The sequence below is a fragment of the Pempheris klunzingeri genome, chromosome 20 (assembly GCF_042242105.1).
Source record: "Pempheris klunzingeri isolate RE-2024b chromosome 20, fPemKlu1.hap1, whole genome shotgun sequence".
NCBI classification, from domain to species: domain Eukaryota; kingdom Metazoa; phylum Chordata; class Actinopteri; order Acropomatiformes; family Pempheridae; genus Pempheris; species Pempheris klunzingeri.
In genome coordinates this window covers 8,126,251-8,152,061 of record NC_092031.1, presented here as the reverse complement: position 1 = coordinate 8,152,061, position 25,811 = coordinate 8,126,251, and the positions used below count along the sequence as shown (strand labels likewise).

The following is a 25,811-nucleotide window of genomic DNA, read 5'->3' as shown; positions in this document are numbered from 1 at the left end:
GGCTTTTGAAGTGAAATTTTATTTGAAAAAAGATACCGCAATGAGTAAAGTAAGCAACATGGATTGTATAAATATCTGTGCAACCAAAATGAGCACACTGAGGCACTTTACTGCCTTCTGCTGCCATGATACACCAAACTATCCAGCTTTATGTCCAGCTACAAACCTCAAAATATCGTATGTTTTCATTCAGTTAATTTAAGTTGGTATAATTGTAGGATCTAAGCTAAAACAAAGACGATTTAAAAAAAAACAAAAAAAAAACGTTAGGTCAGATCACAGAAGGATGAGATGTGGGTGTAGAAACAGGAGTCTTGAACAGAGGGAGTGGCTAACATGGAGGGTGGAGCACGGATGTCAATTCATTTGCAGTTCAACATAAATGAATGTAATTTTTGCTCATGAGCTGCCATATGAACTCAGCAGTGAAAGGGGGAGTTAGTGAGGGAAAAACCCACACAGATGCAAGTCTGAGGGAAAAAAAAATAAAAAAGATTAAATCATTCACACAAGCTATCGAGAAACAACAGTGCCAATAGCGCTAATTTAACACAAAATGGAGGCGAAAAAAAGAAAGAACAAACAACTTGACAATCATTGTGTGGCATTTTTCTGCAGTGCTTTGGCCCCTCGTGGCACAATTAACTGGACATAAATTATTACAGCAGGTGGAGAGAACAATCAGTATTTATGTTACAGTGTTTCCAAATGCTCTTGATGCCTGTTGTGAAACGATACACGCGCTAACGTCTGCGTCTCCGTCATATAAACCACACCGACAGGATGGACAGTGGGCTCAGCTCAGGTTTTATTCCCGTGGTTTCCACCCGAGCTGTACCTTCGATGTAGGAGCCGCTAGTTCCAGATGTTTTGCCTCTGCAGTTGGAGCACAGCATGTATTCGATCGAACATTTGAGGAGGCGAGAGGGAAAATATGCACGTGTGTTGGGCGTGATGTGGACTATGAAAACGCGCCTACTTGTACAAACACCGCCTTGATTCAAACTTTGCACCACTTGGTTCGTATATTACATCTACTGTTGAATTTACACAGAATCACAACTTTCAGAATACATTCATCTTATCATAAAATTACCACAGCAACATTGACAAATCTCTACAAAACTCCACCTCACTGCCCAAATCAGCCGAGTCCTCCACCAAAGACAACCTTTTGGAGACCACGACCTGCAATATCGTCAGTAATTATTCTCATTATCAAAGCACGTCATCAGGTCAAAAAGAAATAAATACATATATAACAATGTGATAACACTGAAGTCTGGTTGGTGGCGTCCCCGGGGTTAGACGGCCAGCTTGTTGGCGATGGTCATGACCACTTTGAGGATGGGCATGAAGGCGGAGATCTCGCTGAAGTTGCTGCTGCTGACAACCTGGGTGTGGACCTCCAGGCCCCGCTGGTAGTTCTGGCTCGCCACACAGCGGCTGATCTCGTGGAGCCCGTTGAGGATGTTGTGAGAGAGCTGAGAGATTGGCAGGGAAACAATATTATACATTATTTTGAGTCCATAAAGTGCCCATAATTAGTTCTCAGTGCCCAAAAAGACATCTTACAAATTAATTATTTTGACTGAGCCAACACAGTAGAGGACCTTTTTTAATTAATCATGATGTGATGGAGAAGAGTTGTGGCATGTATTGTAATTTTTCAGGGCTTAGACTGAGTGGAGGCGCTCCACCTCCATTAAAAAAAAGCTGCAGGAACCCTCATATATGCGATTCACTGATTTCCTGCAGCATAATTTACCTAATGGCTATAGAAGAGTTTCCATGGTGACGTTTGACCATGCAGAAGGAGTTTTAAAGGATTGGTTCACCATTTCTCAGTTACCTGTCTGTCTCTGACGCGGTGGTGGTGGTTGGAGGAATTTCATTTATGGTGCTCAAAGCAAAATAAAAAAACTCAGCAACAGCAACTTGACTTTGGTTTCTCAGTTTTTTGTGATTTGAGTGTATAGGCCCTTTAACTTAACTTAGCAGGAAAGACTCAGTGGTAATAAACACCAGACTTCTAATTAGTTAAAAAGGGCAAACCAATAAGGTCTCAATTAGATAGAATATGAGGCTACTTTCTTTATGACGTAGGATAGTAGCAGCCCTTTAAACTTCAGTACATGGCTGAACTGAAACTGTTTCTATGCAGTTTTTGTTTCTAGTTTTTACAGCATGATTATAATTTTGCATGCTTGTAGTTATTTCTTACCGACTGCTCTCTCAGCTTGTCGTACAGGTATCCCAAACGCTTGGCTGCATCATCAAGTTTCCTTTTAGTTTGCTGAAAAGGAAACATTTGTCATCATCTTATATCCAATAAAACCAAAACTTTTTTTCCTCTGATCAATACAAGCTTTATTAGAAACACAGAAAAAATGTGGATGCAGCCGCATACACACACACACACAGAGTGAGACTTACCGGGTCTCTTGCTGCGAGCTGGCAGCGCTGCACCAGGCTGTCAAAGGTGGATTTGAGGACCATGTGCTCAGCTGGGATTTCCTTCTGCTCCACCCTCTCTGCCGGCAGCTGCTGGAGGAGCTGAGGAAAACAAGGGCACAAAGACAAGGCGTTGGACATGTTTGCCGTGCACGTTGCTGTTGAGAATTCAGATAATGGCCCCCTGTTGCAAGCCAACCTGCACGCTGGGCTCCTGGGGGGCTCCAGGGGGGACTTGGGCATGGTCATGGGGCTGAGGGGCCTCCACTGGGAATCCCATCACAGGGGCCGTGATGGGAGCTGGTGGAGTGTAGTTATCAGGAACCTGCGCACACAGAATCAGAATCAGTTCAAAAACACTGAAATCGAAGCTTAAAGCTACATTTATTGATTTAGTCGGTCACAACAAGCAGACTGGGTGTTAAAACTTTAGCTAGCTCGTAGTTAGCAAGCCTGTCTGCTCTTTGGACAGGTAGCAGGTTAATCAGACCTGATCACTGAAAACATCTGCCTTCCACTGCTGGAAAGTTCATGGGAGCAGAGCCATAATTCTCTGTGGGCCTGTCAATAGGCACAACCCTTTCAAATGACACGTAGTCATTTAATTCATTGTTATTAATAAAATATTCAGCAAAGCGTAAAGAATGAACGACACATTCAATTATTAAACTCAGCACTTTGTCAGTTAAATTATTTAACGCTGCTTAGGTCTAGCACACAGGAGGCTTTTACTATGTATACCAAATAGCTTGAGAGTAATGATTCCTAACTAGAGGTAAGCGTACACCAAGGGGCACTTTTCAGTTAACAGGGGATAAGTGGAAAGACTGTGTAACTAAATAATAAAAGAAAAAAACAATAGTAATTGATTTTTAAAAAATACACATATTTGTGTTTAGGAGAAAACATAACAGCACTTACATTAGTGTGTGGCTAATCTTTTATGTATTCATTGTCATGAAAACTGGTCGACATGTGAGCATGTTGACTCGTTAAAAGTAGCATAAATGATTAAAACCTGCACATTCTGTCACTCCAAGTGATAATGTGACTACAAAAACTGAAAAAAGGAAAAGAGACCAAGTCCAAGCATCGTGAGTTGCAGGATTTCTGTGTCTTGTAAGGATTTTCACGTGTCAGGATAAGTGCAAAATCTTAAAGACTATTTTGATGGTGATAAATGGAGGAGTACCTTCTTCTTCCTGGGTCCACCTCGCACTGCTGGTGGGTCATTCCAGCCTTCTTGAGGTCCTAAAAATCAGAGGGCGAGTTAAAACTTCAATGACTTGCAGCTTTTTTGTTCCTGCGGTCACACTCAAGCAGTCAAAGCTTCTCCATACAAGACAGTCTCTTTGAGCCAAGGTTAGTGCAAACCATTTAAAGTCAAAACATGTCATTAAGCCTTCAGCAGATTACGCAGAAACAAAACCGCAAATGTGGCCAAAAGTTCAAGCAGGATCCTCATAATCACTCAACAGCGAGAATACCTCAAAGTTAATAACTAGAGGCATCTCATATATGCCCTTTTTAGCTCAAAACATGTATGTATCAATTGAAGAGCTTGTAAAAAGCCTTACTTAAGTCTTAATTTGCACTATAAACATAACTGTACGTTATCTTTAAAGGGCTACAGTGTCTTGATTCAAGTCTGGGTACTGAGATTTTGTTTACTGTAAGCTAACATACATAAACATATACAAATAACTCAGCTCTCTAGTCACTGTGATTCCCTCAAGCATACGGCGGCGCAAGCAAACACCAAAAATACACTGTGAGTGACCAGAACAATATAGAAGCCCTGTACAATGGATTGCGCTCTACAAGCATAGAACTTTGTGGTGATATTGTTTTGTATTGTATTATATTGCACAGGTGTCCTTCTGGTCAATCAAGTGTATATTTCAATGCACTCTTATTCCACATCCAACCCTAACACTGTCACCTGGATGGTCACACTGGGAACTCAGCCAGGGAAAGTATCCTGCAAGTCAGATGAGGCGGACAGCTGAATAGGATTCAGTAACCATTAGAGTTACATTTCTGCTGTTCATATCTGTGTCTATCGGGAAATATGTAGGTAAACATGTGTGAAAAAGCAAATGGAGTGAATGTTATTGTGATCTAATATGCGACTAACGTGGCATCTACCTGCAGGAGGAGGAGCAACAGCGTGAGCCGCGAAGGGCTTCACAGCAGGAGCACCGGGGCCTCCCTGTGGATACCCTGATCCCAGAGGGGCATAGGGACCAGATGTCATGGGGGGTGCAGGAGCCTGGTTGTGAAGGCTCCCTGGGTACATAGGAACTGGGGCTCCAGTTTGGGAGCTGGGTGGCACGGGGCCTGAGGGTAAAGAGGTAGATGGCATGAAGCTTGTCGGTGGCACCCCGGGGCTCGGCATGGGGGGCAGGCCTCCGGGAGTCGATGACGAAGGCTGTAGCGGAGGTCCTGATAAGTTAGCAGCTGGCATAGAAGGACCTGGAGGAGGGAAGGCTGAGGGTCCACCAATGGGCATGGGCTGAGGCTGGAATGGTTGATGAGGAAGGAAACCTGGCAAAAGACAAGGACCGTTAAATCAAATAAAAGGAGCCTGAAATACCTAAAAGAAGAATGCAAATAGTCGACTTCGAACCTGGAGCCGGGGCAGGATGTTGGGGGTAGGAGGGCCTCATGGCAGGGCGGGTCGCGCTGGGCGGCAGTACATGAGAAGAAGGTGGCAGACCAGGCCCGGGGTTGGCTGGAGCAGCTTGTGGAGTAAAAACTGACGGCATAGGTGGCTGCTGTTGGGCAGTCACCTGGGAGGGAGCGGAAGACTGGTACTGACCCTAAGGTTAGGGAAAAAAATGACACCATTTTTTAAAAACCACAGGTCCAACATCTATATTGCACAGGAAAGATAATCTTGTACATAAAGTCCATAAATGATTTAATACTTTCAACCGCAACTTCATGTATACCATAACTTGTGCTTTTGGTGCAGGAGTCTGAGCAGCAGGAGTGGGCTTAGCTGTGGACACACTGACTCTGTTGAAGGAGTTTGGAGGCTGCTGTCCAACGGGAGCTTCTCCCTGAGCGTGGAACAGCCTGTCTCTCAGCATCACGATCCCAGGCTGGACGGGGAGAAAATTTGTGCAAATGCACAAAAGCATTTATTTACAATCCAAATGGACCAACGCTATGGATTTGGGGGGTTTTCAACTAGGTTGCTGCTATGCCTCTTACTTGTTCTGAGTTCTCAGGCAGGTAGGTCATGGCAGTGGCCAGACTGCCCTCTGCAGCCAGTATGCCAGCGTAGCAGGTTAGCTTCTCGGCCAGGATGGGGCTCTGGACTGCCACCTCGCTGTTGCGGAGGCGCTCAATTGACTTACGCAGCATCATTACTTTTTCAACCAGATCCTGAAAAGACAAACACATGCCGTTGTGACTGCTTTCCTTTGGGTTACAGTGGTGTGCAGCAATAAAAATTCTTCTCAAACTGCTACACCTGTTTTATGCATAAATACTAGCAACCACTCCTTAAACCAGTATTTCGTTTATGCAAAGCCTCGATCAAAGCTTTCAAAATCCACACGTTACCTCTAGACCAAGAGGGGAGGAGCTGTCTCTATGCAAGGCCCAGCACTCCACTAGTTTCTCAATGTTCCCAGAGCAGATGTAGCACAGACAGGCCTGCAGGCAGCGCTTCTCTGTCCCCTCATGTTCCAGCCGGCCTCCCAGGGTATCTACCGAGAAGAATTGCAGAATGAAACCATCTTAAAGACAGAGGATGAGTACAGACAGACATGTCATTCAGCAAGTAAAACGAGTACTGCTGAAATGGCACGAACCTCCCTGGAGCGATGCAAGCTGCAGCTGGGCCGATGTGTTATTACACTTGTGAGCAACTTACCGCACAAACGGGCAAAATCTTCAGGATGAGCGTAGGTCAGCAGAGCAGCGAGAGCCTCCTTCCAATTGTCCAACTCACAGCTCTGCACTATGTCCCTCCAGTTCTGGGTCACCACTGATGATATCAGCTACAGTCGAGGATAAATTAAATTAACTTAACGTACAGCTAAAATATTTCCCCCCTGCAATTGTACCAACTGAACGACAATAAATCAAACATGCTCCTACCATTGAAATGCTGTTCTTTTGCTTGCTTAGGTATTTCTGCTGAGTTTTCTTGAGCAGCTCTTCCCCTCCGCTGATGGACAACAGGATGGCCTCAGCATAACGACCATCATTCAGACACAGGTCCACAGCTCCCTCAAAGTTACCGACCAGCAGCGCCTGGCTTATCAAACCATCGGTATCTTAAGAGTGATAAGGTAATAAACCAAACACAAGCTGCGGTTAGATTTACAATTACGACACACAATGACAAGTTGTAAGATATCTAAACACAAATAAAGTTTAATGACATGATTAATTGTGTTTGCAGATGAAGGATTTTACCACATGATACAGGAATCTGGAAGTTGGAGTTCTCCTTTGGGGTCTGACTAAAGAAGTCTGACGGTGAAACAGAGCCCGAGGTTCTAGCATCAGCTGCCGCAGTTGCTTCTTCGCTCCTCTGGAAACACAACAGATATTTTAGACGAAACAAGGGCTGCAAACTTGGTATGCAAATAAAAATGCCCAAAAAAGACTCGAGAATAACACATTTTGGGTGCAGACTGGCTGACCTCAGTGGAGAGCCGCTGCATCTTTTCTGCCAGATCTTTGGCATCTACTCCATGTCCATTGTGCTGAAAACTCTTCCCCAGACATTTTGAAATCTGAACAAACGCAACATTTTTACAGTGAACGCACAGAAATGAACATGTTTATATGTGACAGATATCAGCTAATAGCTAATACAGTTACATGCCAGAGGCACAATACCTTTTTCTCTAATTCGTCTTTACTGAAACCCAAAAGTCTGAGGAATTTAACGCGGGCTTCATCCTCAAAGTTTACCTGTACAGAGAAAATAAATAAGCTCAAAATACAATAACACCACACTGACCGACAGACTTAAAGCTATGTCTAAACATCAACGGGACTTGAGGGCCCACCAGAAGGAACTTCCATATGTCCTGCTCAGCGTCTGACTTGGCGTTCTGAATCTTAGCCTGGCAGTAGATGTTGAAGGAGCCCGACTGCAGCGCCGCCTGCAGCTCCCTGGAGCGCTGGAGAAACTCTGTCTCCGTGGAAACCTGGCTCACAAACACTTGTCTGGCGACCGGCTGGGGGCTCTGAACAGGAGGCAGCTTGGGATTCTCAAAGGTTATCAACTTCCCACCAAACTAAGAAACACAAAACAAACAACTGATTGGTCATAAAGCAAAACATTTGGGAAAATTGAGCACCATCTCCATTAACACGCTACTGAAATAGTTAAATGTTGCACTTACAGCAAATGAAGCCCCCACTGGCCTGCGCACCCACTTAGGTGGCTTTTTCAGAGGAGGAACTATGGTGTCCTGCACTGTAGGCTGAGGAACTTGCAATGGAGGCAGCACCTGCCCTGTACCAAAGGGATCCATTGTATCAAATGAGGAGGATATCTGTTAAATAAAATGTTAAATGTTAAGACAAGCACACCTCGGTGGGGCAGAACTGAAACAATTAGTCAATTAGTCGATCAGTAAATATCTGCTAGTTTTCTTAGTCTTCCATGATAGTGCTTTGTGATGGATATTTGTAACAATATTTCTGACATTTAATAGACCAAATGATTAATCTGTACATTGACAAAATAATCAGTGGATTAATAAATGATGAAAACAATTGTTAATTGCAGCCCTACTTCAGGCAATTACTTTTGACACTCCAGGCAGTCATTTTAGCAAATTCAGTGTTATATTCTGCACTGGTGATAACAAACAGCTGTGCCTTAGTCGATGTCAATGCCTTCACACCAACACCATCTTGTGGACAAACAATGCAGCTGAGCAAAAAGCCTCAGGGATTCGATATATCGCATACGAGGAGCCACTACCTTATCAGCGGTGCTTTGCTGCTGAGCTTTCAAGCTCCCTCCCATCACGGAGTAGACGGTGATTTTCCCGTCAAATGAGGCGGCTGAGAGCAGGGCTGGATTTCTGGGGCACCACTGGACATCAAAACACCACTGGTTTGTTGTTGGAAGCTCGTAAATTACCTAAAATGGAGGAAATGACGCGTGAGAATCCATGGCATCGAAATCAAGTCACAATAAAGAGGCGAGGTTAGTTGAGGATAACAGAAAAACAGCAATTAATGCGATATACCTCTCCAGTGTTTGGATTCCAGCACAGGATCCTATTGTCTTTAGCACTACTAAGTAGGAGCTCAGAGTCAGCCTGGCTCCATGATATGGACAGAATTCCCCTGTAAGAAAATACCAACAGAAGGTGCATATAGTATAAATAACAAAATGGCTGATAAAAAAACAGAAATGAGAAAGTCACACTAACTGTTGGAGCCTCACCTCGTGTGATTCTCAAGGACTTTAAGAGGTGATGTGGCAAACCGGAGGTCCCACATCTGGATGACCGGCAGTCGGTCATCTTCAGAGGCCAACACCAACTGAGTGGCCACATCAGGGTGCCAGAGCATTCCTGAACAGTGCATCTGAAAGCACAGAACAGAACGTGATTGTTTTAACTTGCTGTCCTTGGCAGAGGTGCTAAAAATGAGCGACAAATGAGCCTCATTGGTTGATTTATGAAAGATAGACTCAGAGAAGGAAAATTTCGACTTGGACTTGACGTATGTTGTATGAAACCCACCCTGTTGCTGTGGTCACTGATCTTGATGATGGGCTCGTTCTTTCTCAGGTCCCACACAACTGCTTTCCCACTGGGGTTGGCAGAGGCCAGGATGTGCTGAACCTGCCTGTTCCAGGACACAACGCTGATATCTTCAGCAGGCTGAAGGACGAGATAAAAGCGGTTACTATCAAATCAAAACAAACCCGACTGAGACAAACAGATCCCTGATATTCAAATAAAATACTAGAGCCCTGTGCCATGCAAACACTGTTGGTACCTATTTAAACGATCAGATGACCAGGGATTAAGATATTCAGTAAAAATTAAGGCATCATTAACTCCAGTATCTCAGGGCATTCACACACAACACACAGGAAATGGAAACCACACACAAAACTTTCTTGTGACTTTCATTCATTACTCACAGATATGAAACTACAGGGGTAAATAAACAAAAAGAAAGCTGCCTGCTGGGGATTGTGGTTTCTATTCTGTGTTTTGACTGAAACTGTGAATGGGTCGGGATTAAAATAAAAAGTCAGCTCGTCCCGAACAACAGACGTGAAATTCATTCAGTCTATGTTCTCTCAATCACACCCACCTGTGTCTTTGCTCCTGGTGTCATCGGACTGCTAAAGTTGTTCAGATCCCAGATATATATTTCTGAATCATTTGCTCCTGATGCAAGGAGATTACTCTGAGAGAGAGGATAAACAGATTAATAGAGATTAATAATGTGTGTTATAGTACCAAGAAAGAGAAGTCCTTCCGTATAAACGCTGTACATTTTGACCGCAGACATTTACCTGAAAAGGGTTGAAATCAAGTGCTCGAATGGGTCCTGTGTGTTTGTCAGACTGACCCACTACTGTCTCTGGTCCAGAGCTCATTATGGCCTCTGGGTTATATACAGTTACTGTGCCATTTTCACTGCCACCAACCAGCCTCCCTCCAGTGCCATCAGCTCCCATTCCGAAATTCACCCATACGATACTGTGCAACCTATAGAATGCAAAAAGTATAACAGGTTATTTGCTAGAAATGACATATTCATGACCCAAGCTGAAGCGCACTCGGCGTTTAGAGTTTGCTGTATCATTTGTAGCAGAAGCACTCAAGCACTCACTTAAAGCAAAAATCAACCATAAGTTCAATAAGTACAAATCACAAATGCAATGTGAAAGAATTTAGTCTTATTTAATGTTTAAATTTGAAAACAGCCATGCTTTTTTCCCCCCCAATTTCATGCTTTTCCAAACTGTACAAGACTGAGAGAAAGGACAAATATGTCTGTGCTCGATGTCAATATAATCATTTAAGGACAAATTTTCACATTGATCAGAACTTTTGCTTCCTCACAGAAAAACATTTTCTTGTAAAGTCAAACTTCCAACAAAGCTTGATAACATCTAGATCTGAGTGTCCCCTGTAAAAATATTCTTCTTTTGGGGGGGGAGGGGTCTAGAAATCAATCCTGACAACTACCAGAATAATGGAGCTTCCAAATATCCATAGTTCATCCTGTTTCTGTTACTGTTAATTTACATGGCTGGTGGTAAAGCTGAGCTGAGGAGGCTGCTGTGCAAAGTGAGTAGTAAGTAAAATATTGTATCAAACAGACAGTGGTGGAAGAATCACAGCTTATTTTCTAATCACTTTCTGTAAATTACCTGTTTGAGGTGGGTAATGACCCTTTGAGGTGCATGTCCAGAGAGGGATCAGAAAAATCCACCTCAAATATCTCCAGGGCAGCTGTGGTGTTGAAAGAGGCGTCAAGCTGTTGTGCTGATGTTCCTAAGGCCAGGTAGATGGGATGGTGTCCGGCAGGACTCCACGCCTGGTGGGCAGTCCTCTGGATCTCCTTCAGCCTCATTTTCTTCAACAAAATCCAAGTCCTCAGACGAACCGACTCCACTACATCAAAGTGGACACGTTTATTTGCACAACACTCGTTGTGGATTAACAGTAAATCGTGAACTACTTTAAAATTAAGTGACAGTGATACACAAATCTGCATACACAACTCAAACATTCCTACTCTCCAACTCCAACATGGTGCCACCCTCACTGACAGATTTCCTCCGACTATTTCCTGAAATTGCAGGCTACAGTTAACTCACCAAACCATTCAACTTTCACCTGGACTACGAAATGTTTGTTATGCCAACATTATAGGTTAACTACATCGTATTGAATTAAACGTATTTACCGGTGATGTTATCTAAATCAAATTGACGTCAAGCCACTTAGAAAATCATTTAACGTAAGCTAACCTGATATATAGTTTAGCTAACGTTAGCATTTCGCATTAAGACTTATCGTTAGCTTTCGGTAGTTAACAACATTGTACAAAGAAACTAGTACTCGAATAGATTTAAGGGATCAGACAATTTCTCATGAATGCCACTACATAAGGAGGAAGTGTTGAGCTGTTAAGGTGTCATCTTGCTTCCAATGCGTCCCAGTGCATAACCGGAGCCGCTAGCAGGTAAGCTAGCAGCCACCACCCTTGTTACCATATTTCAACAGACACGAGAGGCACTACGAATCAGAAGCGTTTAAAGTCACCAAAAAATATAAATATGGGATCAAGAATAACTCACGTCAACTGTCTATATCACAGCCCGACTGTCCGCATTCACACCAAACTGGAGTGCTTGCTACTTATCAGCCAAGCTAGCAGCTTAGCCACAGGCAGATTGCGACCAAAGTGCTTTGCCGTGTTGTCACTACGCTACGGTAGCCGGCACGGACATTTCTCATTTGATAGTGGCCTAAGGTAAACCCGAAACCACCGGTGACCCAATAAAAATATATCTTTTGTACATACTACATTAAAGAGGGATCCATGATTTTTTAAATGTGTTTTGATAGTTAAAATTCAATCTTTTCATTTAAAAAAATATTTTCTTTGTATATGCTAAACAAGAGTGACACACTGAGCAGTTTAACTGTTAACATCTTTATTCTTGACAGAAATATATATACACAAGTAGAATGAAGTTTTAGTCATTAGATTTCATAATTCTTGACTTCCTCTGGTTGTTTTTCAGGATCTCCTCCTCTCTCCAGGTACAGGTTGTTATAGGGATACTGTTTCGGTGCCTGGAAAAGACAAATTCTTCATTTAAAATGTGCAAGTTATTAAATAAAAGACACAATCAGAAGAGCTTCGTCTACACTTGGCACAGCACTCAAATAAATCCAAACAGGCTTATGTAGTTAAACATTTTTCATAATTCCTTTATATTAAAACAGTCTTACTCAATGCAATGACCTTAATTTTTCTAAGCCCTTAATTTCAATTAATACAAACAAATCAGATTTATTAGTTGAAAATAAATATACTGTGCATTATAGCTGCTTTGTTGTCTCTTTGGGATTTAGCATTTGTAAATGTGAGTAAGACTTTCAAACAACGCTTAGTATGATTTATACATGATTAAGAGAAAACAAGTTTTACAGATCTATTATCTTATTTTTCTATGTATTTTAAAGTAAGCCGACAGGTTAGCCAAATTGTCAGATGGTAATTTGTTCTGAAAGTTTAACAAAAAATGTTCTAAAACAAAATTTGAATACAATGAAAATTTATGATAAATACATTTGATAAACACTATCCAGAATATGGGCTAATTTTCAGAGATAATTTTTGGGCTAATTTCGTAATCCTCAAGTCTGAGCATAATATTTCAATGCAACCTACAATCCGATTAAACGTACATGTTTTCTTTCACAATCAATTATATTTTGATGAAGCAGTCGGTCCAAACTGACAAGAAATTTGACAACGTAACATAGCACTGTTATGGTGCATTATCTTAATATGCAATATGTAATTAAATACACAAGTCTCTGTACACCTTTCAAAATGTAGATACTACTGTATATACTTGACAGAACATGAACTTAATAGTAGCTATGATCTACAGTATATACCAGACAATCAGAAAAGCAATTCGAGGATTTTTTTACTCTGACAAGCTGGTAAAGTACAACTTCGAAGCATTAAGCAAAATGATGAATTTAAAAATGTTCACGTGTCAATATGCACAGATGGGAAAATGCAGATTTAGGTAAAAGAAAGGGAGAAATTTAAACATATTTAAACCACAATCGCCAGATGTTTTTAGCCTGTTATCTGATATTGTGGATGGGACAGGTGGAAACATCAATTAATCTATTAATCCAGATTGGCAAATTACAGCACCATTGATTAAGTGATCACTTAAGTAATCAGGTCATTTCACATCTCCGAAAAATAGTATGTAGTACAAAGATAAATCCTAGCATTGGTCAGTACTTACAACAGGTTGGTAAGCTGGGAATTTCTCCCCAACGTAGAACATAAACAGCATGAACCCGATGAAACCAGCCAGTTGTTTGCACATTGTGGACCAGGGGACAGGGCTGGGAGAAGTATCCACACGGTTCCTGATGTACATGTCAAAATGCCAGTGCATCTAAAAATAGACAAACAATCACTGATCAATGGTCACGAGCAATCTCATACTGTAATAGCCAGTTATGTTGTCATTTAAGTGAACTGGTGATTGTACAGAGGCGCTATGAAGAAAGCTGCGCATCTGAATACTATCTAAAATCAAAAGTGTCTATATAGAGGAATGATGCACTTCAGTAATATGTGTTTATGTTATTATCTACAGAAATTTCAAAATCTCATGCAAGAGTGATGCTTTGGGGCAGAATATTGTGCAGCAAACAGATATCTGGCATACATTTGGTTTGGATGAGTGAAATGTGTCAGCATGAGCGCTAAGAAAACAATTTCATGTGGCAAACCGAGATGCAAATGTGGTAGGACAGGCCCCTCTTCTTCAGTGAACTGTTACAGTGAGCTCACGAATGCACCTGACACCACAACAAATAAATCCAAAAGCAGGAAATGAAATCACCAACATCTTACCGGCTCTCCCCAGTTCCTCCTCAGGTCAGGGTGGTCCCACTGGTACCAGGGGTCTCTCTCATGCTGAGATCTTTCTGGTAGTTTTGGATAATCACCATAGCTACACAAACAGGATGATATCATGCTGTTAATCATCTATACAGTTACTTCGTCACTGACACAACTGTGCTTTATCTGGCAAGCATAACCATGTATGAGCTATGCATTACTTTTCTACACCTGCTTGAACAATAACACTTTAAACTAATATGAATGACACGCTTTTTAAAAAACAAAGCTCACCCCTCGCCGTTGTCGGGATATGGTTCATAGTCCTCGACCCTCATGTTGTACTTCTTTGCAGCAGCAGCTCTTTCCTCGGGCGTCTTCGGGTATGGACCGAGTACTGTATCCTTTGACACACCAGAGGCTGAAACACCAACAATAGCATATGTGGATACACCAAGTTGAAGCAGCGACAAAGAATAGAGAAACACCAGTTATTATTCTGTCTGTCACCCTCATTCAGAAGAGCGGTAGCCGCTCAGCTAGCGTAAGCTAGCGTTAGCATGTCAAGGTTACGTCTGTTCGAGGGTTTTAACGATAAACTCTGACATGTATCTTAAATGAAATGCATCCAACAGTACGAAAGAAGGTCGTAGCGCTACTGACCTGCTCTACATCCTGACAAAAGGGCTGACATGCCCGGGCCTTTCCCTTTAGCAAGGGCTTTGGCCCACCGTTGAAAGCCAACACCAGCCATGTTAACTGGCTGCTGTTGTCTGACAGAATAAGAAGTACGCATGCGCAGGGTACGAGGTATGGGTCGGCATAAGGACCATTTTTAATTCATACTAAACATCAAATCAGAAAGATGCATTTTGCAAAAAAATTGTACTTAATAATAATGGCTGTAGAAGATCGTATATAACTGCATAATAAAGAACTGCTACTTGACCTGTTCAACTTATTAATAATGTAGTATCATCAAGAGTGACAACAAAAGCAACCAGAGCATTTGTTTTATAGTATTTGCTTATTTTTATTTATTCTTGAGTAACAGACACCATCACATTGGAGAACAGTGTGACAGTGACATGAATCATCTCCAGTGGCTGAAGGGAACTTGTTCTCAGAGTGAATGCACTGAAGCCCTGAGCCCTGTTCCTCTTCTCATCAGATCCAGCTCAGGCGCACGATTAGTGCATTTACTGGGGGATCGTCACTCTGCCACCGGTGACAAATTGAAGAAAATCCATCAGAGAAGGTCTGCTATGTCTTTCTCCACTTTCTCAATAGGGCAATGAAGTTCATACCTGCAGAAAAGGGCAAACATTAGAGCCACTATAATAGTTAAACCCATGCTTGGCCTAATGAAGAGCTAATTAGCTAAAACTTTACCTTTTGAAGGGGATGCCGTCCGCAGTGATTAAGAACCTCTCAAAATTCCACCGAATGTCATTGACTTTGATTGGGCACCAATAGAATTTCTTTAAATCTCCAATAACAGGGTTCACAAATGGCAAGGATTCCTGTAGCGAATGAAAAATGACAGTATACTGTATCTGTCACTGACACATATTTTATGTGAGGAAAGATTTTATCCATTAATCTCATATATTTAAAGCATACAACATGTTTACCTTTAGATAGGTGAAGAGAGGCTCCTCATTAAGTCCATTCACCTCAACCTTCCCAAAGATAGGAAACTTTGGCACAAACCCACCGCCAGGCCTCACATACTTAAGAACATTGAGGGTTTCATGGTTTACCTCTGTAAAGAACAAAACAAAAGCAAAAAGAGTTATTTCTTATGTGTTTCAACACATGCATCATGAAAACCATAATGTGTGAACAAGTGTTGGCCACATGAGCATGCACATTAGACAAACTAAGTGTGTTTGTAGGTCAGTGGTGGAAGGGGTATTCAGATCTTCTAATTAAATAAAAGTATCTGTACATTCATGTACAAATACTCATTTGCAAGTAAAAGTCTTGCATTCAAAAATATATAGAAGTATTTACAATAGATTGTATCAGAAGTAAAAGCGCTCATTCTGCATGCCCTTGTGACTGATTTTTACAAATCAATTAATTGGCTGGTGATGTATTGATGCATAAGGAGCATTTTACTGCTGTAGGTGGTCAAGATGGAGCTAGTGTTGACTACTTCATGTATGGTAGTTTAATTCAGTCAACCTAAGTGTAGTGCCCCTTTCAAAGGGTCACATGATAAATCCAAGGGGTCATTGATTGATTAATCCATCTATGTATTCATTTTCTCAGACTTTGGACATGTTTTTAACCATTGGAGAGGTTTGGTGAGATATGATCTTTGATATCTGAAATGGAACAATGGTTTCCAACCAGATAATTCACTTTTGTTCACAAACCTAAAAGGTTTAAAATCCCTGGTTTATTCTTCAACTGTGTCCCCAAATGTTAAATCTTAAAAGAAACTAGTAAAACATAGCCATCAAAAAATCTTGCAGAGTAAAAAGTACAATTATTTCCCTCTGAAATGTAGTGAAGTAGAAGGTTAATGCAGCATAAAATGGAAATATTTAAGTAGACATAACCCAGAATTGTTCTTAAGTACATTATTTCCCACCGCTGATGTCGAGCACTTGGTACAGTATCAGATCTCACATCTCAGAAGCTTTAGTGTACCTACCAGGTGACTGAAGACCGAATTGGTTGCAGGAGAATCCTAGTACGGTGAAGTTGAGGTCACCAAACATTTCCATCAGAGCATTCAGTCGGTGGTACTGAGGGAGCAGGACACAAAATCAAATGCCTTTAACTCAAATGACTGCACAGGTTATAGGTTATGAGAATAAATGATCTGACGGCAATCAATCAGTGCTCGTACAGAATATTACCTCCTCTATTGTTGACCCTCAGAAGGTGGCAACGTTGATGATCAGGAGCACTTTACCCCTGTAGTTACTGAGCGGAACCGACTGGCCATCCAGGGTCTCAGCAGAGAAATCATAGATTGATTTATTCGCCATGCTTGTATGTCTTTAGGTTTGACTTTAGCTTGTATATCGGATTGTAGTCAGTTGAGAGTGAGTATTCACCCAGCTATCCTGTTGGCTCGTCTCATTCACTCAAACATAACTCATGGGTCAGCAATTGTTCAGCATGACTGACTTCATTGTTCTCCTGGGCAGAGGTGAGCAGGCCGGATGGTTATTTGTCCAACACAATCACAATGTATCCCAGGAAAATACGCCACTAATATGGTGACAGCTAATTAGCATTGGGAAATTAAATGTTCAAAATGAGCACGTATGGGTCTGCAGCAGAGCACACAGTTATGATAATTTTGTTCAATACTGTGGTATCAGAGTCCAAGTTACTGCACAGTACTTTGTTCTCTAGCAAAAAAGTACTGGCCTCTTTATTTTGAGTCATGCACTGCTAACATTGTTTTATCAATTAGCTTGTTTTAAAATAAAAATCAACATTAGAGCAATCATGCATGGTTATAAGAGTACATGGGGTCTATAGAAAACATTTAAATTAGTTATGCTTTATAATCATTATAGATCAGGTCGGTATATCCAGAAACTTTCTGAGGGAAAACAAGCGACACTCACCGCAGACTTTAAAAGAAAACAAAACGAATAGAAAACCACCTGAATGAAATTACTTTATAAATTACCCAAATGGCAGAAAGTAAGGGGCTTTCTGATTGGCCAACTGAAAGAAGCTCTCTGATTGGCCGAAAAAAGAAGCACTCTGATTGACCATTTTAACTACTTCTTAAAGTTGCTTTTTAGTTTAATTTTTAGTCTAGTTAAGCTCCAAGTCTAGTTAGTCATGTCAGGCAAATATACATCTACTCTGCTTGAACTAAAAAGTGCAAGATACACGGAAAAGATTAATTTGATCCACTTTTAGCAGGAAGGTTGGTCAGTAACTCCACTCAGTGCCTTGACATGTCCTACCTGCACGTGTTTTTATTGAGACTCCAGGTTAGCAAATTACCAGTGAAATATTTTAGTCTTCAGTCTGCTGTGCTGGCAGCACTGTGCTCTGACAGCTGACTTAGACCTTATCCTAAAGGTCTATAAGTTCAAGTTATCTTATCTTAGCACGTTCACTGTAGCCTGAGCTCCAACCAGTAGTCAACTGTCAGTAGACTATAAAGAACACGAGTCCAACTAAAAGCTATTCTTTAACGTGCTATGATTTTTTTTAATGCAATTATTATCTAACTTGATCCTGCAAAGAGAATGAGAGCTCACGGTCTCTCTGCCGCTGTGCTCCCCTGCATGTGGCTAAAAGCATCTGCCTTGGTAACATTAGTACACAGCTGTTCATATTAAAATCATGCAAGCAGAACTGGTTTGGCTTTGTGCTCCTTAAATGAGCTAGCATGTAGCTTTAATGACATATTGCCGGTCTGATCTATAGCAGACCAATATGTAAATGACTTTACGTGATCGTTGACGTAAACCCGGAAAATTACAACTGCTGCATTCAAGGTTCCCCGTAAACACTTTCGCCCGATTCATATTGTACCTAAATCACCTATATATGACGTCCCTGACAATTAAATTGTACACTTGTTTTTACAATCGACAGCAAATCTACTCATTAATAGGATGGCTGTAATTGTTTTAGTTAATCAGTCCAGTTGTGCGGAGTAGGGCTACTTTGTGCTTTACCAACAGATTGAAATGGGGCAAATAGCCAGCGATAACAATCTATATGCAGGGGGCCCATCACTATCACCATCAATATGTGGCTGATGTATTCTCTGGAATCGATATCTTGACAAAATTACGACGTTGTGGTCATAGTTTATGTGCCGATCCAATCTTAATCGTGAATTTTCCAACTGAGCCTGAAGGCAGCATTGGGTTCGGGTTCCACCTCAAACGTTTGCAAGATGCTAAAAGAAAATACGGTATTTTGGCATCTCCTTGAAGAACAACACACCCCTAAACACTCTTAATAACATAGCTGACACAGAATGGACGAGGCCGCTAAGATACGAACGTAAGTGCCATTTAAAAAAGGGAGTTTTGTATTTTAAAAGCAGCTGGTATTGGTGGTCCCGGCATGCTAGCTTCTCTGCTAACAGCAATAGCCTGCTAGTAACAACAACCAAGTCCCAGGGAGGTGTAGCTGGTTGTCCTATTTACTCATGGCAGCTACCTTAAGGTTGATTATTATATCACCATGACAAGGCTGACATATCATTCTTTACTTATTGTAATATTACTGTTAATATTATTCACTTTTAAAGCGCCAAACATGTCTTTATATTTATGATTTACATGCAATATCAAAGTCCAGCTGTAAAACCAGGGTTGCATTTCTTCAGCAGATGCCATCTTTTGGACTTGCCCTGGGAGGATGTTCTTGTTCCACATATTTTATGTTATTTGCCACTGCAACACCTTGTCAGCCTGCAGAGGGTGAGCAAGCAGTTTCACAGCCTCATCCAGGTGTATTTAGCCAACTGCAGGACTTTTGATCTCTCCTCGGTAAGTCCTGATGATTAAGAGTTTTAATAGCCTATAAATATAAATTCAAAGGTACTGTTAGCAGCAGCACAAGTGCTTGAGGAAGTCTCCTATCCTATTGTGATATTTACAGATTGGGCCATCCATTCCCAAGGAGGCGTTTTGCTCCATGTTAAAGGACAACAAAGTTCTCCATAGCCTGTCACTTCAGAACTGTTCAGACTGGGTGACGGACAAAGAGCTGCTGCCAGTTATCGCCCAGAACCAGCATCTGCAGAAAGTGGACATGAGCGGGTGTGCTTGGCTCACCCGCCACTCCCTGGTGGCCGTGTCCTTGAGCTGCATGCACCTCCAGAGCCTCGGCCTGGCGCACTGCGAGTGGGTGGACAGCCTGTCCCTGCGCAGCCTGGCTGACCACTGCGGGGGGCTGCAGTCGATCGACCTCACCGCCTGCCGCCATCTCAAGGACGACGCCATCTGCTACCTGGCCAAGAAGTGTTTGAAGTTGAGGTCTCTGTCTCTGGCAGTCAATGCCAACGTCACTGATGAGTCTGTGGAGGAAGTGGCCAAGAACTGCAGGGGCCTCGAGCAGCTGGACCTGACGGGATGCCTGCGGGTCAGGAACCAGTCCATCAGGTATATTATATCTTCTTTTCAAATGTAATCCAGCTAGCTTTGTGCCATCCCTGCACACACTTTGACATACACCACCTCACTTGTGCATCCATCCATAAGACCCTCTGCATGCTGTGCTCTCAGGACTCTTGCAGAGTACTGTCCGAAGCTGCAGTCCCTGAAGGTGAATCACTGTCACAATGTGACAGAGTCAAGCTTGGATCCTCTACGGAAGCGCAACGTAGTGATAGATGTTGAGCCGCCTTTACAGAGAGCTCTGGTGCTTCTTCAGGATGTGCTGGGCTTTGCTCCCTTTATCAATCTCCAGATATAGCCAAAGGGCCATCTGTCTGTCCAGCAAGAGCACACAGGTAGGTAGTAGATAAACAGTTTATCCACTTTATGGGCTTCTCACGAGTTTATATTCAAAACTGTCTGTAAAATACCCAAACAAGGCTAGAACTCAACCACAATTCATTGATTACCAGTCTATTTACAGCAGGTAATGGTGCCTTCCTTTTTTACAGGTGTCTCCTTCAAAGTGGTCACTCTCAGCTGCATCACACGGACACGTGAGCTGCTCAAAGAGACATCAAGACTATCCAAGACAACCGAGATATTTTGCACTTACGTTTGTATGTCCAAATAATATGGACAAAAAACTCGCTGGAATGTGATCGAACTGAAAATGAGTGTCCATTTGCAAACACCTGAAGAAAGCCATGTACTTTTAAGAATTGCTGCCTCATGTCCAAACAATGTCACTGCACTATTTGTTGATCATTCATTGTTGGCTTTATAGAAAGGAATTCTAACAAAACCACAGTGTATTGTTTTGGTGATTTTTTTTTGAGCAAAAAAAAATCATTTTATGAAACATTCATTTTATGTTTCTTTTTGAAACATTTAAAAAAATGTTTGAGTTTAATGAAACATTTAATTTTGCATGAACGTGCTACTTTAAAGGATCAATTCACCCAAATAGCACAAAAACATTTTCTCACTTACTGCTAGCTTTGGTTTTATTTGTGCAGGTTTCATTATCTCCACTACTGAAACTACAGCTGCCACCATTATACAATGAAGGTGAATGCAATTCCGTTAGTGGTGCTGACCGTGTGTCTTCCAGAAACAATGTCCTGGCTCCTCCGGACTGTCCACAGACCTCATCGTCAACAGCTTTTAACTGCTTCCCAAGCAGCTTTGTTGCTTACACTAGTTGTTACACCAAAACTATCAGCGTGGCTAGGTGCCACCAGAGATCAGTGGGAAAATGTTTAAACATTTGTTTGTGACGTGGATGAAGCATCCCTTTTAATCCATAGTGTTAATAAATGCATTCTTGTATAGCCTAGCATCTGTTTGAAATAAGTATAGGGATTTATTATGACTGTTTCCCATTAAACCCTTAAAATGAGTTTTGTAAAAAGTACTTGTGTTGAAATGCTGTTGTCCAGTAATACAATGTATGAATTATATAAGAAATACTGAATTGTAAAATATAATACCATCAGAAATAACTGCTGTCACTTTTCCATCTTTTCTTGACAGATCCAATATATAAAAAAATAAAATAATGACCTACGCCTACTTTTTCTTTGAGCTCCTAAATCAATATAATGTAGCATAATTAGTCCCATATCTGCCATCTGCTATGAATTGCAGGTGTCCTTTAATTCATTTGATTTCCTTGATTGTAAAGCGTAAGACTGTACTGTAGAAGCATTGCGGTGGCGTGGTTAAAGATGTGATTCACCTCCTTAAAACACCATTGCTTTACGGCTCAATTTGACACAAGGTGGCAGCAATGAGTCAGGATAGTCATTGATTTCATTCTGTTGTTTGAGACGGCGCATGACGTAAACTACAACACACACAGGAACCGTTGTGATTGTCTAAACTCTCAGAGTCAGGCCAAGAATCTCTTAAGATTTAGTGAACAAGTCTAATGTTTGACTGGTTACGCAGAGTGTGAAAATAAGCATCAGCTTTATGATCTTGTTAACACTTGATGCAGTGAATGCACAATAAGAATTAATGCTTCCCCTTGTTGCCACAGCCACGTGTTAAAAATCCATCTTACAGTTTCCTCTGGTGGTCCGACTGGCAGACTATATTGTACCTTGTCTCTGTGACAACACAACAGGTCTATTTTCCACTTGATGGCATGGTTTACCCCATCTGCTGTGTGCTGTCCACAAGCTGAATTTGCACCAACAGAGAGTTGTGTTTGGAGGGCTTCAGGGATCGACCAGCGTCCTTCTGTTAGCCGTGCTGATCATCATATTGTACCGCCGTGTCTCTGAGGAGACATCACAGTGTCATCAGTTATAAAGTTAATCTTGAAATTTCAATTTGTAAAGGAACAGCTGCAGTAGACAGCCACATTTACCCAACCTGAGCAGCATTTTGAGCAAAAACAAACAAAAATGAAAGAGTGAAGAGTCTGGTTAGCGTCATGACTTTTCCTTCATGTGCAAAATAGATAATACTCTCTTGTCCTTGCATCTTATTGCGTAGAAAGGCGGTTTTAACTGTAGGACACGCTCAGTGAAAGAAAAGAAAGAACTTTCTAAGTCTGTAATTTGTGTAGGAATAAGCATAAACAACATTTTCAGTGCTCAGTGGCCCAACACTCCTTGTTGCTGCTCAGCAGTCAGTGGGTTAAAAACGTTTCAGACAACATTCATCATGTAGGACCTCAATTAGCATTGATCTGCAGGGGGGGAAAGAAACATCGCTGTGTTATTATATACCATAGAGCAATTTCTGTTCCAGTGATTGAGTGTATGGAGGGGATTTCGCAAACATAGCCGGCCTAACATATTTTGTCTTCCTGTCAATAATCTGGCACTTGTCTAAATCATTGATCAATAGCAACTGATCATTTTATAGCAAGGCACAGCGGTGATAGTGGTCCATTTTATTCAGTATGCTCTTTTAGCCCCCGGCAGTGTGTAATATACTGTACTTATTAAAACAAAGAGTAAATTTCTGGCTGAGTTCAGAGTCCTCTCTGACAGATCAGTAACTTGCTGATGTTGTTCAGAGGCTCGTGAGTTTCATTCATGTGTGTTGTGGTGGACGGGTCGCATAACGAGGGCACTGTAAACCTTCTAACAGAAAAAGTAAGTGTAACTAATAACCTTAACAATGACTCTGTTGTATTCAAGTGACTGTATGAAGGTTATTTGGGTGCTAGAGAGGGCTGCTATAGGGAGGGATCCTATATTTCATTTTACACAGAGCAAGTCCCTCCCCAGCATTAATAATGTCTTCTTTATACCCCCCACCCTGGCAAAGAAAACAGTAAATAACTCAAGCCATTCCCTATTTAGAAGCTGATAAAGGTTAGTACAGCCACAGAATGAGTAAATCGGGCCCAGCTGGCAGCTTTGTGCCTGCAAGATGGTCTTGAGTGCTGCAATATTTATATTTATCTATAATATCACCCTGATTTCAAATGATAAAAATGAATATGAATTAGATCAGATGATGTCTGACTGTCCTTCATAATCGAACCAGTTGCACAGACTATTGAAAGATGATGTCGCCTGAAAAGATATCTTTAAATCACTAATACCTGATAGAGATAAATAGAAAATGTTAAAAAATAAAGTCTCTCATGCCGGTGAAAATAAAAATCACAATATCCCCCTGCTTTTCTGAAACTCCCTCGCTCCTAATACTTTTTATCCAGTCCTGTCAGTGAGACAGCCAGCCGGTATGGACCCTGAAACTGAAGCAGCTAAATGGAATTCAGCCATCATTGATTTAATTATTTACACCTGTGGTTTTCCAGCTGTGACATGTCAAAATGTCCGCTGTGAAAAAGGCCTGTTAATGCTGTTGTGTTGGACCTTGTGTTGGTCCAGCTGACTCTCTGCCTTGTGTTGGTTTTAGGACAGAAGGAAGCTGATGATTGTATTTCCATGATGCTGGAACAGTTTATATAATTAGATGGCTGCACAGATAGTGAGCTAAATACATTGTAAAAATATAATGTGTGCAAGAAACTTGATAAATCCTCTAAAATTGAACGGTCTGCACTTTGAATCTCATTAAAATACCAAAACACATTGTTTTCTATAAATAAAAAATTTGTAAAAAATCAATTTTTCAAATTAACCTCGTGATAATATAATGGGTCTTAGTGTTTTTTCACACTTTTAAATAGCTGTTGACTTTATATCTATAGGCCATCTGTCAATTGTCTTCTGCCACAGGCCGTTACAGCCAAACAAGAGATCTGAATGTCAGTTTTACTTCAGGCAACTTGTAAATTAGACCACATTTTAGTTTGGAAAACCAAAAGAAAGAAATATACTTAGGAGCAATTTTCACATGACATTAACCAACAGAATAATAAAGTAAGAATGATCAAATTATCATTTTTTTCAAATGCAAAATATCATTTTCATCTCCAGCATGTGTAAAACCAGATTCTGCTCGGGAAAATAATCAGAAATGGATTCAGGAGGTTTTTTTTTTTTTTTTTTAAAGCTTTCTGTTAATTAAATGAAGTTCATATAAGGTGGAGAGAGAATTACTGTAGCTGTTCAGATGGGCCCAAAACTGTGTCAGAGATTTTGTTCATTTTCATATTTTTAATTAACAGACTTTTCCTCCCGTCTTCCATCAGTGAATGAGTCTTTCTCTCATTTATTTGACGTAGTTTATCTCCTCCAACCATTCATATACAACCTTATTGGATCCTGCGACTTAGGGATCCATCTTTTGGCCACCAGAGAAGCATAACTAATGACAACATTAAAGTGGCTTTGTGAGCGTGGCCATCAAAATGTCGATCAACCAAGCAAGAAATAATGTTGGATTTTTAAAATCAGCATGAATAAACATGTATGTTTAGGATCTGGTGAACTAACCTGCGAGGGGCTCAATTTAGAAAAGGTGCTGATAAACTTTTGGGAGACGCTGATGAGCAAACTACCTCTTCAGGGTTCACGTGTGTGACATGGATGTGAGGCTTTTAATGAAAAAAGACTGTTATGTGGACATTCAGGCCAAATACAGTTGTGTTTTCAGCCCCTGAGAGGAACGAAGGATGATGCCACACAAGATGTCTGCAGGGTGCCGTCTAATTGAAGCGACATTTGAAGCTTTCCTAGGATTCAAACCTGTCAGACCCATTAGCATCTTCCTAATTACTGTGCTCCTAACCCCAGACCGGACAGGAAACACATGGTCAGCTAGCTCCGGCCCTGCTAGTTTGTACTCACATCCACATAGCTTATCTCTTCATTAAGACATTTTTGTCATTCGCTTTGAATGAATAGAGAGCATCGTGGCCGGTGTGGCTCACAGCTTATTCACCGCTTGAGTGAAGAATGTGTTGGCCCAGTTCTCATTTAGGGGGGAAAAAGTTATGCTTATGAGCTTCATTTTATACATTTGTTTTCATGCCATCAACATTTGAGAAAGACAGTTTACTGATTTTCCACTAAAAATATAAGAATGACAATATTTACTAAGCCATACCTGCTCTTTTTGGGGCAGTTTCACTATGATACAGTGCTGAAAGTTCATTAATAGAGTAGTTGGGCAAAATTGAATTAATTGACAGCAATTCTGTTGAATAATTTTATCATTCAAGAAATCTGTCAAGCAAAAATGTCA

At 41.2% G+C, this 25,811-nt stretch overlaps 4 protein-coding genes across 6 annotated transcripts; 1 reads left to right on the top strand and 3 right to left on the bottom strand.

Moving 5' to 3' along the window:
- On the bottom strand, positions 1-11,869 carry sec31b (SEC31 homolog B, COPII coat complex component). The gene is made up of 25 exons (XM_070851500.1): positions 11,774-11,869; positions 10,841-11,084; positions 9,977-10,172; positions 9,772-9,867; positions 9,189-9,329; positions 8,888-9,030; positions 8,688-8,787; positions 8,417-8,578; positions 7,830-7,982; positions 7,491-7,721; positions 7,318-7,392; positions 7,119-7,211; positions 6,889-7,006; positions 6,568-6,746; positions 6,341-6,467; positions 6,028-6,173; positions 5,674-5,847; positions 5,409-5,561; positions 5,084-5,276; positions 4,603-5,001; positions 3,647-3,705; positions 2,654-2,779; positions 2,437-2,556; positions 2,225-2,296; positions 1-1,484 (listed from the first exon to the last, which is right to left on the bottom strand). Exons 2-25 carry the CDS (start codon positions 11,041-11,043, stop codon positions 1,305-1,307), a joined length of 3,639 nt encoding a protein of 1,212 aa, XP_070707601.1. The 5' UTR covers positions 11,044-11,084; positions 11,774-11,869; the 3' UTR covers positions 1-1,304.
- A 247-nt stretch (positions 11,870-12,116) lies between these two features.
- On the bottom strand, positions 12,117-14,881 carry ndufb8 (NADH:ubiquinone oxidoreductase subunit B8). The gene is made up of 5 exons (XM_070851795.1): positions 14,749-14,881; positions 14,380-14,506; positions 14,098-14,197; positions 13,478-13,633; positions 12,117-12,275 (listed from the first exon to the last, which is right to left on the bottom strand). Exons 1-5 carry the CDS (start codon positions 14,879-14,881, stop codon positions 12,183-12,185), a joined length of 609 nt encoding a protein of 202 aa, XP_070707896.1. The 3' UTR covers positions 12,117-12,182.
- Positions 14,882-15,334: 453 nt separating this feature from the next.
- On the bottom strand, positions 15,335-17,090 carry gpx9 (glutathione peroxidase 9). Its single transcript, XM_070851741.1, has 5 exons — positions 16,959-17,090; positions 16,751-16,844; positions 15,720-15,850; positions 15,478-15,608; positions 15,335-15,392 (listed from the first exon to the last, which is right to left on the bottom strand). Exons 1-5 carry the CDS (start codon positions 17,088-17,090, stop codon positions 15,335-15,337), a joined length of 546 nt encoding a protein of 181 aa, XP_070707842.1.
- A 1,862-nt stretch (positions 17,091-18,952) lies between these two features.
- Positions 18,953-21,754, top strand: fbxl15 (F-box and leucine-rich repeat protein 15). 3 transcript variants are annotated; one of them, XM_070852029.1, is made up of 5 exons: positions 18,953-19,089; positions 19,421-19,580; positions 19,693-20,195; positions 20,319-20,545; positions 20,702-21,754. In XM_070852029.1, the coding sequence occupies exons 1-4, from the start codon at positions 19,064-19,066 to the stop codon at positions 20,506-20,508; spliced, it is 879 nt and encodes a 292-aa protein (XP_070708130.1). In that variant the 5' UTR covers positions 18,953-19,063; the 3' UTR covers positions 20,509-20,545; positions 20,702-21,754. The 3 variants fall into 3 exon arrangements, with proteins under 3 accessions (XP_070708130.1, XP_070708129.1, XP_070708128.1); XM_070852028.1 differs by having other exon boundaries at positions 19,418-19,580; XM_070852027.1 differs by lacking the exon at positions 18,953-19,089 and having other exon boundaries at positions 19,371-19,580.
- The last annotated feature ends 4,057 nt before the right edge of the window (positions 21,755-25,811 follow it).